This window comes from Juglans microcarpa x Juglans regia, chromosome 4S (assembly GCF_004785595.1).
Source record: "Juglans microcarpa x Juglans regia isolate MS1-56 chromosome 4S, Jm3101_v1.0, whole genome shotgun sequence".
In the NCBI taxonomy this organism is placed as follows: Eukaryota; Viridiplantae; Streptophyta; class Magnoliopsida; order Fagales; family Juglandaceae; genus Juglans; species Juglans microcarpa x Juglans regia.
This window is the reverse complement of record NC_054601.1, coordinates 307,095-319,241: the sequence shown is the minus strand read 5'-3', so window position 1 is coordinate 319,241 and position 12,147 is coordinate 307,095. Positions and strand designations below refer to the sequence as shown.

The window sequence follows — 12,147 nt, the reverse complement described above, 5'->3', positions numbered from 1 at the left end:
AGCAAAATGGGATTAGCATGGGTTATACCGGGGAGGGTGGTTGACCTATTAGCTAGTTGGAGAGGGATCAAAGGGATACCACAGATTGCAGCTGTGTGGAAGATGGCTCCCATTTGTCTACTTTGGTGCATTTGGAGTGAAATGAATGATCGAAATTTTGAGGATCGAGAGCGCTCCTTGGAAGAGTTTGAGCTTTTTCTAGAAGGCTTTACTTATGTGGGCCACTGTTATAGACTTTAATGGTCTCAACTTTCATGATTTCCTAGTACCCGTTTCTAGTTCCTAACTAGGTGTGTAATCATATGTATTCTTCATGTGTACTTGGCCTATACCTATTTCAATATCAATAAAATATCTTCTTACTTGTCAAAATAAAAAATAAAAATAAGAACCTTAAGATCAATGAAGAATGCAAGACAAAAAATGATCTGCCGAGAAAGTATAGCGAGAGAAATAAGAAAGACAATCTAAGATGTACAGTGCAATCAAGTGTAACATGTGGGTGCACCTGTGGGTGTGGGTGCACTCGAGGAAAAGGGAATTTACCAGTTAACCGGGAAAAGGTCATCTCCAATCCCTGATACATGGAGATAGTAATCCGAATCTAGCTCCCAAAGAGCAGGTTTTCCTTCTCTTGGTTGGAAGTAACCCAAAATTCTGCCAAACCCATCAAAAGATGACAGTTTGAGATGATTTTGTTAGGAGAACAAAAAGGAACACAACACAAAATAAAACAAAGATGAACTAGGAAATTAAAAACAAATACCAGCATCGGCAAAACTAAAGAAGTCCAGTACCCAAAGATAGAAGTTATTAGCAAAGTCAAAAGCTAAAGAATGGCAATTCAGAATTTCAGAAATATCATCCATTTCAATTTGGAGAAAGAAAGAAAAGAGCATTCCAAAAATAAAAAAAGGAACTATAATAGGGAGGATTAAGTACAAATTGATAGCATCTTGCTTTTCACCATCGGTGTAAGTATTGCTGTAGTATCGCTTGATAGACTTCAAAAACTCTCTTGATTGGGTGGTAGCTTTCCACTTTCCTTGCCTCTCTGTAAACACCTGATGATCATAATAAAGCAGTGACAAGCAGATGTTGTATGTCCTCAATTAACTAAAATGAACAAAAATATGTACTTTTTTCTACTTATTTAAAAAGGAGGTGATATAACTTACTGTATTATGAGCTTCAGACCCACCATACTGCTGAGCAAGAGCATCCCCCATACTTTGATACATATCCATTAGAGCTGAAGCAATGGTACTATCGGGGTCCACTTTAGGCAAGTCTGTTAAACCCATTGCATGGAGTTGGCGCCCTAAAGCTGCAAGGCCATAAGCATACTGGGCAACATTTGTACGATCCAAGCAGTCAATGCAGTTAGTGCGCAGAACTCCACTTTGAAAACAGGGTGCTTCACCACCAGAGTAATCTTTTCCATTTTGTTGGATAAAATCAGTTTCTCTGTCTCGACTAGCTAAAGAATTTAGATTTTCATTACAGCTTCCAATCCTAGGCAGATCCCCTGAATTAGCTCTCAGATCTCTAAGTGAAGGATCCCTGTGAAATGAAAAATGAACTATATAAAGAGAACAACAACTGAATCCTAAACCAAGGTAATTAAACAATATATCATCATCTATATCCAGAACTCCACTTTGCGCCTGAAACAAATATTGATTACCATCATCATGAACTTTTAGTAAATTATGTAGCGCACTTTATGCTTAAAAAAACCAGATCAAAGTATTCATCATGCACAAAAGAATCACATCTCATGAGAATCACACACTAATCGATACGATGGTATACATGAGTAATACTTTTTTTTATAAGTTGTATATGCAAGTAATACTAGTTACCAATACCTATATCCAGGAAAATAGTTGTATCTCCAGTGTCCTTTTAACTTTTTTTTTTTATAAATAATAAGAGATTTTATTAATACAAGTAAATAGACAAAACCCAAGTACACAGGAAGTATACAAGCGGAAACACCGTCCTTTAACTTTTATTAACAAATTTATTTATCTCATAAAAGATAGCGAGGGAAGTTCAGTTGCGAATGTAGTGCTATTACAATGCTATTCAGGAGATTTTATTAATGCAATTAAATAGGCATAGCCCAAGTACACAGGAAGTAAACAAGCGGAAACACCGTCCTTTTAACTTTTGTTAACAAATTTATTTATATCATAAAAAATAGTGAGGGAAGTTCGGTCGCCAAAGTAGTGATATTACAATGCTATTTAGCATTGTCTTACATGGACTCTTTTGAAGAGAACTAAGCACTCCCTTATGATGCAAGGTCTTTTAGTGAGATCATTGATTAGATGTCTGCTGCAGGCAAGCCCCTTTCACTTCTCCCACTTCTTTTCTAAAGTTTCATGACTGAAAGTTTGGGTAATAAACAAGAGGAATTCTATAACTATTCTCGCTTCATATTAAGCACAGAAAATTCCCACTCCTTCCTCAAAACTTAGATATTAAAACAATACATCAGTGCCACAATTGAGCAAATATGATAGTTGGCAGAACCTCATTCTAATTGTGTTGTAAAAGTAATTCAAGTACCTTAAACAAGAGATGTTCCATTTCAGGAATCTAGCTTTAGTCATATTTTGTATGTCTTTTTTTTTCACAAATAAAATAGCATTTTATTAATAGAAGTAAATAGGCATAGCCCAAGTATACAGGAGGTATACAAACAGCATACACCTAGTTACATAAAAAGGAGCTAGAAAGAGATACAATAAAGTCATTGAAGCAAGCTCCATTAAGTACACAAGAGGATGCCTAGGAATAAAGTATGGAAGAAGAAATTCCTTAGCTCATCCAGAGAACACTCCTTATTTTGTATGTCTTAAACCTTAGATTCTAAGATCAGCTCATTTGCACAAAAGTGCCTGAGAAAAGTAATTGTAAATGGAACATTTATATATATCCAATTCATTTTCACAACCCTTTTTTTTATAAGTAAATATTTTTCATAACCCAACTAAGATAGAAGGCCAGCCAGGGTTTTGCCATCAAAAGAATACCATAAATTCTTAAGTGGATAAACAAGTTTAGGAAGAAATGCATGCCTTCCTGTGCTTGTTCGACTAATTTTGTTAGCCCTCTTAACACTGGTAGGTTTACCGCTGAAGTAGAAGCCAGTCAGATCAAGTGCTTCACTTGCTACAGCACCTAAAACTGCCAAAACATTGGCAGATTTGCTTTGGAACAGCAGAAATACAGAATGGTTATCTGAAAGTTAAAAATTATACAAAATTAAAAATAAGAAACAGACAGAAAATGAAAAAAGCAACTTACCTCTTTGCAAACTTATGAAAATCCCAGTGAATAAATTTAAGATGGTTTTCTTCAGAAAGAATCTGGTTCAGATACCCAACCGCATTTGCAAACTCACGCCTAAGCATCATTTCTCTAGGCCTTTTTTCAACAGTCTGCACCTTAACATATAAATGAGTTCTAGGAAAATAGAAGTTAAAATAAATATTGCGCACATGAGAAAATAAAAGGCTAAGAGCATGTTTTTCAATGTTTTGTATATGTGCATTATGAGCATAAAATTCACAAATTTGTGAGATATTAAAAATTTCCTGGGTAAGTAATCCAAGATTTTATAAAAAAATGCAAGGGCATAGCCTCCCCAGTACATAGGTAGTGTACAAGAGGAACACCTAACTAGAAATGGAAAAAGAGACAATAAAATCATAAAAACTTAGCTCATTACAATCTATTGAAGCTACCTAAAGGAAATTTTAAGCTCCTCCAACATCCACTCGCGATTAAAAAAAAAAAGGTCTCATTTATTTCCCTCCAAATACACCATGCTGGACAAATAGAGACCAACTTCTGCACTGCTGCAATTCATGAGCTGCCATATAATCCTCTCCAATTGGCAAAGAGATCTCTTTTTTTTTATCGGTAAACAAGTTTTTATTGATCGAAAGAGTAAACAAGAGCCCAAGTATGGGACATATACAAGAGCAATGCCTAAGCATGCCAATTTAGTGATACAAGGTCTTCATGAAAATCAATTACAATCAACCAATGGAGGTAAAGTACTAAAAAATAAGTTTCTAAGCTCATCCATTGACTGCTCTTGATCTTCAAAACTTCTTTCATTCCTCTCCCTCCAAATGCACCATCATAGGCATATTGGAACCACCTTCCATATTGATGCAATGAGATCTGTTATCCTTAAAATTAATTCCCAGGAAGGTTTCTATAATTCCCAGAGATTTTTTATAGGCTATTTTAACTGTCTATTAAGTCTACATCGATGCACCTATGCAACCACAGCATGTTGGAGAAAGTTACAGGGAGTGCGCCAGTTCTTGAATTTCAGAATAAAGAAAGTGACACAAGAAATTTCAGTAAGAAAAAGTAGCAGCAGATTGCACTGGGTATTAAATCTAAACACCAGATAAATGACAGCAATATCCCAAATTTAAAATCTTCCACTTTTTTTTTTCCTTTTTTCTTTTGCCAATGTGAAATTAATTCAAAGCCACCAATGAAGCACCAGGAAAATGAAGAATCCAATATCTTTATGGTAAGTTAAGTTATTGCCCTGAAAAAAAAATACGATATCATGTAAACAAACTATGTCTTTTCAAATAGATGCAATTAATAATGCGTTTAAGATCACCTTAATTAAATTAAGCACTATAATTGGATTGCCATATCTCCTTGCCAGGTCCTCAAAATGCAATCGTGTTGCCTCATATGTGGGGTCATATCTCTGCACTGAAGTCAAAAGGAGAACAATGACTTTATTTACATGAAGCTGATAATATAAAAGCAAACATAAGATTCAGCAGAAATTCAGTACCAAAGCAATCTAAATTTGGAAAATAGACATTCTTACGTATTATATCAGGTTTAGGACTAAATCTTGAAGCTTCTTGGGACCAGAAAAGTGGAATTGAACCACGCATCTGCACAACAGAACTCATTCTTCCCTTGCATGACCCAGCTTCCTCATCAAGGACAATCTGCTCTGTTTCAACATCATTTGCAACCCTTCCCCGATCATTAACTCCCCTTTTCAAGTAACTGCAATTTATGAAAACCACTAAACCAATAAAACAATTGTGTGCAACCATCACAAAATGTCCTAAATAAGATAATTGCAAACAACTTCTCTGTATTATTATTATTATTTTTTTTTATATACGTAACTTCTCTGTATTATTGAACTGAATAAAAAGTTCCTACAATTAGAAATAAATGCTAATTTTAAGTGTTAATGTTTCTATAACCCTCAATGGCTCTCAGGATAATCTATCCTTTTTTTATGCTTTCAGTTGCATCATAATTACCTAAAAGGTGACTCCTGGTTCTATTACTACTCTAATTTATAATTCTACATTAAAAGAAATAACAAAGAAATGAAATCGAAATGAACCAATGGATTCAGCTATGGAATATGGATTTGTTGCTGTTGTGTGTGTTTGTTCTTAATTTGGCCAAATTTGAGTTCACAGGACCCATGTGCAAATCAAATTGAGATAAGCACGTAATAGTTTTAGCAGTCCCATCATAGGTAGTCAACAGTTGAAACACTTTTTCATTCGCAGGGTGGTGCGGTAATCATAGGCGGTTCATTTTTGGTGCTGCTATATAAAGGGGAAAACCATAAATTCCCACAATTCTTGCACTGGTACTTTTAGGGTCTTTTCTTAATTGTGATTATTCTAGAGTTCTCTAGAAATATTAGGATTGTTTTACTCAAATTTCAAGTTGTCATGTGTCTATCAGGTACATTCCATTTTGAGCAATCCTGGTCCTAGTAGGCTAAATGATAGCAAATAACCTTTATAAATATGCTTCAACATACTTAAAGGAATTAGAGTTCAAGTGTTAAGGCAAGATTATCAAGTATGTTCTATTTGCTTTTTGTGCATTATCTCATTCATAGCCAAAGAATAGTCCCTTGAAATTCTATTTCCTACCCTATTTACAACCAAAATATAGCCCTTCCCATATATCCTTTAAGACTCTTTAGATACCGAAGCTTTCATTAAATCTCTAACCATATGATAACCAACAAACCTAAATTAAAGCATCATAATCCTTCATAAGGAACCACTTGCCTACAAAGCTTAAGCTAATATGAAAAGACAAATTTAATCATTTAACTATTATCCTATCATATCCCTCCATAAATGGACCCAGAACCCTCAGAGGGAGGTTAACAAATGATCAAATATCACTCTTCCCAACACTTGAGTAAATAGGAAACAGTGGCTCAATCACTCAACCAAAATTTCTAACAATGTCTGCCTTGCTACCCCGACAAATTTCTGGCAGCCAGATTTCTTTAAAAAGATGGCTCCTCCATTTTTGTCCCTTGAAGTATAATGGAAAGGAAGAAAGATAGAAAGAAAGAAAACCAACCACTATTGGTTTTATTTCCTAATTTATCTCATATAATCAATTGTAGGGAAGCTTCCAAATATATCATACATAACTTCTTGAAAAGTAAGATAATTCATCTGAAATGAAAAGGGGCCCAACCCAAGTACACAGGTACAAAATAGGAAATACCCAAATAGAGGGATGAAGAAAAAGAACACAATTTCATCAAGTCTAGAATTTATTAATCCACATAATTAGGCAAGGCCTAAGTGCACAGGAAGTATACAAGAGATGAACCTAATTACAAGCTATGCGTTGTGAAAAACAATCTTTGAAGGTTCTTGATTCTAACACCGTCCTCTCACAATCTTTGAAGGTCACAAAGGAACCATCATCCAATCCTCTAGATTGCTATGGTTACTGAGGGGACTTCAACAATAAGCCATCAAGTTTACCACCCATTGGTATTCCACAAATCAAAACCATGAGGAAGATGGTTCCTATTTGTATTCTCTGGTGCTTATGGTAGGAGCGAAACGACAGGTCGTTCGAAGACAATGAGCAATCTTTTGAGGATCTTAGATCTCTTTTTGTTAGAACGCTATTCCTATGGGCCATAGCTATAGATTTTAATGGTCTAGACCTACATGATTTTTTTGTTTCCTTTTCTTCATCCTAGATAGGTGTTTCCTCTTGTATACCATCTTGTGTACTTGGGCTATGCCTATTCTATTAATACAATCGTTTACTTATCAAAAAAAAAAAAGTTCACCACCCATTGGTGCATGACCCACTCAATCCCAAACATACAAATATCAATGCCCAAAGATCCATACCCACCTCGTGGTGAAGCAAAAGATGGTCAATAATTTCTCCGCTCAGCTTGCACATACAACATCAGCCCTTTACCATGAAATTTCTCTTCTGCTTGTTTTCCACTATTAAGACATTCCCTAACACTACCATCCAAACAAAGAATGCTACCATTTACTGCACCTTGTTTCTCCAAATATTCTTCTAGGGGAAAGGAGGACCATCTTCGGCGATGAGCACATGCTAGAAAAACTTTACCTCAAAGGTATGTCTTTTGAAAAGAAATAGTCCAGGAGAGCTGATCAACATCACCACCTCTCAGCTTGGAAGAGTACAAACAATTGAAAAACAAAGAGATCATTTGCACCTCCCAGTCATGCACTCTCTAATAAAAGTTTTTTTTTTTTTAATATAGTTAATAAGAAATTTTATTACCAAGAATAGGCAAAGCCCAAGTACACAGGACGTATACAAAGGAAATACCTATTACACACTAGAAAACAAAAAAGGGGCTAATACAAATTCTGAAAAATTTCATCATTCAGTACAAGAGTCTTAACCCATAAACACAAAGTACTAAAGAAGAAATCCCTAAGTTCTCCCAAAGAAAGTTCTTTGTCTTCAAAGCATCTCTCATTCCTTTCCAACCAAAGATATCACATTAAGCACAAAGGAATCATCTTCCATATGGCAGCAACTCGTTTTCTTCCCGCAAAACCATATCAACATGCAAGTAGATCCACCACTTCCTTAGGCATCACCCAATTTAATCCCATCTGACCAAAAACCTCATTCCACAAAGACCTAACCACCTCACAGTGAAGGAAAAGATGATTTACAGATTCACCATCTTTCTTACACATGACACACCAATCCACTATATCTATGGTCAAAACTTTACCAACAGAAACTACCCAACAGAAAAACGGCACCTTAGTAGGAACCTTCACTTTCCATATGCTTTTCCAAGGGAACAGACAGCCACAGTGACAAGTTAACTCCTTATAAAAGAACAGCAGAATATACTCCCTACCCTGCACCACTCTTGAATTATAAAGTCTTCCCAACAAGTCAGAAACAACATTCACTTCCCAATCATTAACATCTCTAACAAAATCTACATTCCACTGGATAACATTACATTGGGGTCTATTCTCATAGATCTGCAAAATTTCTACAACTGACACCTCCTTACAACGAGATATGCTAAACAACACTGAGAAAGCAGTCTTCAAGGCCAAAACCCACACCACAAATTGTGTCAAATCGTGTCATGCATAACTTATACACGATTTTCAATGATTAATCCTTAATCATTGTAGCATGTCCCTCAACGAATCATGAAAACTCAATCCACTCCTACTAAAAGCAAACAAAAGTTCCTTAAGATAACTAGAACACAAACAATGAGAGGAGCAAGCCTAGGAGACAGGACAGAAGAGTAGAGGGAAAAACATTATATAAATGGATAAGGTTGTTGCAAAACAGAAGAATTGAGAAACTAGGTGGCAACTTGATTATTCTTCGTGTAAATAAAGAAAAGTAATACAAAAGAGGTTGTACTTATTTGCAAAACCAAAGAGTTGAAAAATCAGGTGGCAATTTGATTATTCTACATATAATAGAAAGACACAAACACACGCACAAGGCATGATTTTTTTTATTAAAAAAATAAAGATTAGAAACACGGGATTCCAAGAACATTACTTGGATAAAACAAAAAGAGAAGCTGCAAAAACCAAAATTGATGAAAAGGGAGGAGAGAGCATAAAAGATCAATCTCTAAGAGAGAGAGAGAGAGAGAGAGAGAGAGAGAGAGAGTTAAAAAGAGCAGGGAGAGAAGAAAAGAACTAAAGATACATTTGGAAAACAGGAAAAAAAATCCTGAGAAGAAAAATATATCATTAAAATTCTTATAAAAATGGAAGGAAAAAAAATCTCCTGCTTCACTTCTGCCACAAAAGGGTTACTTTAGGAAAAGTAATCCAATGCATATAGAGAGAAAGGCTAACCTGGTTTGTTGCTCCTCCTCCTTCAGTCCTTCCCTGAACAAAGAGATAAATGCCTATGGGGGGTAAAACTTCATATAAACCATTTATGGGATCCAATAATTTGTGGATCACACACACACACACACATGCATATACCATATAATGTTTAAGCAAACACTCAAAAAAGCAATACGCAAGTGCACCTATAGAGCGGAGTAGGTGCTTTACATACAGAAAGTCCCCTGCAAAAAGTTTATTTTGCCAATTCATTGCCTGAACTTTCTTTCGGGTAAGTTTCCTAAATTACTGGGATGGTACAGAAAAATAAATTTCAAAATCAACAATAACAGAGGATTTGAACCTCTAGTAATATCCACCCTTAATTATATAAAATTAAAACATTCAGTATTGATTGATTGAATAGGAAGGCTTAGATTGTTATAGTAATAAATTATCATCTTTCTTTTTTTTTATAAGTATAAATTATCATCTTTCCTTTTTTTATACAAGTATAAATTATCATCTTTCGGAAAGTACAACTACCAGAGCTAGTTCAAAAACACACACATTCCCATACGCACTCATGGTACTCAACATGTACATTACATACCATTAGCTTGACAAATAAAACCACCTTTCCTATCAATTCACATGCACTTCAAGCCCTATTATTGTGCAAGAAGTCAGGTAATTACTAAAGATTTCCAAGGCTTTAAAATGCATACACTGCATGAATGTCATTAATGTGTACAAGCACATACCATACCCCTATGGCCCTATCAGCAATAAATTATGTTAAGAATTAAGAAAAAGTGGCTGTACAGCCTCTACCAACATGTGTCTTCGCCAATGCTACCTCAAGCGCACAAATTTGCTCAGAAAAACAAATGGCAAACCAATTTGAGTTGATTTTAGCATGGGCATCTCTACCATCAATTATCTTCTATAAATGTGTGAAGCAAAAGCCCCGATCAAGAGTAGCACATTACCACACTGTTGTTTATCGTGTGGCTTGTAAACTTCAATGGCACAAAATACACATAATTGTTTCCTCTAGGACTGATTTTTGTATCTAAAGGAAATTCCTAAGGTGTCAAAGCATATTTGGTGCAATTTGACGATCTTCAGTTGCTTCTAAAGTTTCCAAGTGTTTATCCAAGCTTCAAATAAACCACAGTAACAATTTTTTTTGGTTATGCCAAGTTGATTAGCTACTCACAAAGTGATTATAAAGACTCTTCATAACAAATACTCTTCATGACAGGAAATAGTCGATACAAGGAAAAAAACTTTGTATTGACGCCTTCATTAGGGAAGATCCTCACAATAGACAACCTACGGAAATGCCACATCATAGTCATGAATTGGTGTTGTATATGCAAAAAGAGTGGAGAATCCGTAGATCATCTACTACTTCATTATGAGATTGCTACAACCTTGTGGAATGACTTCTTTGCTCGGATGCGATTAGTTTGGGTGATGCCAAAGAGGGTAATCGACCTCCTAGCTTCTTGGCGAGGCATCCAGGGCAACCTTCAGATTGCAACAGTGTGGAAGATGGTCCCAATTGTCTATGGTAGCGTATTTGGAGGGAGAGGAATGCAAGAAGCTTTGAAGATTGAGGGTGGTCGATGGATGAGTTTAGAAGTTTATTTTTCAATACTTTACTTCATTGGTCGATTATAATTGATTTTAACACCTTGTTCCAATGGTCGATTGTAATTGATTTTAATGGCATGACCATTCATGAATTTCTTGTATCACTAGAACATCACTCATAGGCGTTGCTCCTGTATATGACCCATGTACTTGGGCTTTGCCTACTCTTATGATCAATAAAATTTTATTTACCGACAAAAAAAAAATTGATTTTAATGGCATGTCTTTTCATGACTTCATTGTATTGCTAAACTAGCATGCAACACTCTTGTATATCTCCCGTATACTCGGGCCTTTGTCTATTGTAAGCTCAATAAAATTATGTATATCGATAAAAAAAAACAAATAGACGATACAACGAGAAAGATTATAAACAAGTGGTGAATGGAGAAATCAAGCCATAATATCTTGCAAAAGACACTTATTTTCATAGATCCTTACAGGTAGATAATTACAGCTATCATGGTACTACATTCTCATACATCAGAAAATATCTAACTCCTTCATTAATATTTGAACTAATTCTCTGCCAGGAAACAAGACTGGAGGCTAAAGTGCATCTGAGGTGATACTTAAATCAACTAATTTAGAAAAGTTTGAAAGAAGTAAAAGATTTAAAGACAGACTCTGAAAACTAGAAGAATAATGTATGTAATCCTTTTTCTTTCTTATTCATGCTTTGGATAAAGTTTCAGTTGCTTGTTAAATACATGGCTATAAAATGAACAAGTGAATTTCATATCTTCAATCTAAAACATACCGTGTCCCTGCAAAATGCCGAGAGCGCCTTGAAACCAGAGACACACTGAAGTCCCTCCCATAAATTGATAGCCTCATCTGCCACCATCAAGTTCAATAGAATTGATTGAAGAACTAAATACTTGTTATGCTCAATTAATAACAATAAGATGAAGAAATCATGTATCATGAGTTCAATTCTAGACAAGGGTAAAAGGGCACAATTGACTTTAAAGTATAAATTCTACTTCCATGAAATAAAATTACAGGAGGTATTCACAGCAGATGGATATAGCACACCTAGTCAATCATAATTACTAAAGAATAAGCACAAAATGTTATCACATAGTGATAATATAAAATATGTTGCATAACACATGCTATGCACAAGATTGTAGGCATCGTGTCACGTACCATGGGTGCTACATTACGATATAGTATTACTATCTATACATCAATTTTAACATCAATAAAATAAAGGCAGGGCACAATTAATCCCTCAAAGCCTTAAGTAGATTGTGTCACTATGAAGCATTGCAGTTTGCAACCAGAAGTAGAAGCAAGGAAGCCT

The 12,147-nt window shown here is 35.2% G+C and overlaps 1 protein-coding gene across 1 annotated transcript in view; it reads right to left on the bottom strand.

The window, feature by feature from the left end:
• LOC121263821 (phosphatidylinositol-3-phosphatase SAC1) overlaps nucleotides 1-12,147 on the bottom strand; it is a 35,668-nt gene that overhangs the window by 15,495 nt on the left and 8,026 nt on the right. The window contains 8 exon segments of the mRNA XM_041166902.1: nucleotides 547-657; nucleotides 943-1,064; nucleotides 1,179-1,563; nucleotides 3,090-3,221; nucleotides 3,319-3,452; nucleotides 4,664-4,761; nucleotides 4,883-5,070; nucleotides 11,599-11,675. Of these exon segments, the coding sequence (XP_041022836.1) occupies nucleotides 547-657; nucleotides 943-1,064; nucleotides 1,179-1,563; nucleotides 3,090-3,221; nucleotides 3,319-3,452; nucleotides 4,664-4,761; nucleotides 4,883-5,070; nucleotides 11,599-11,675 (1,247 nt within the window).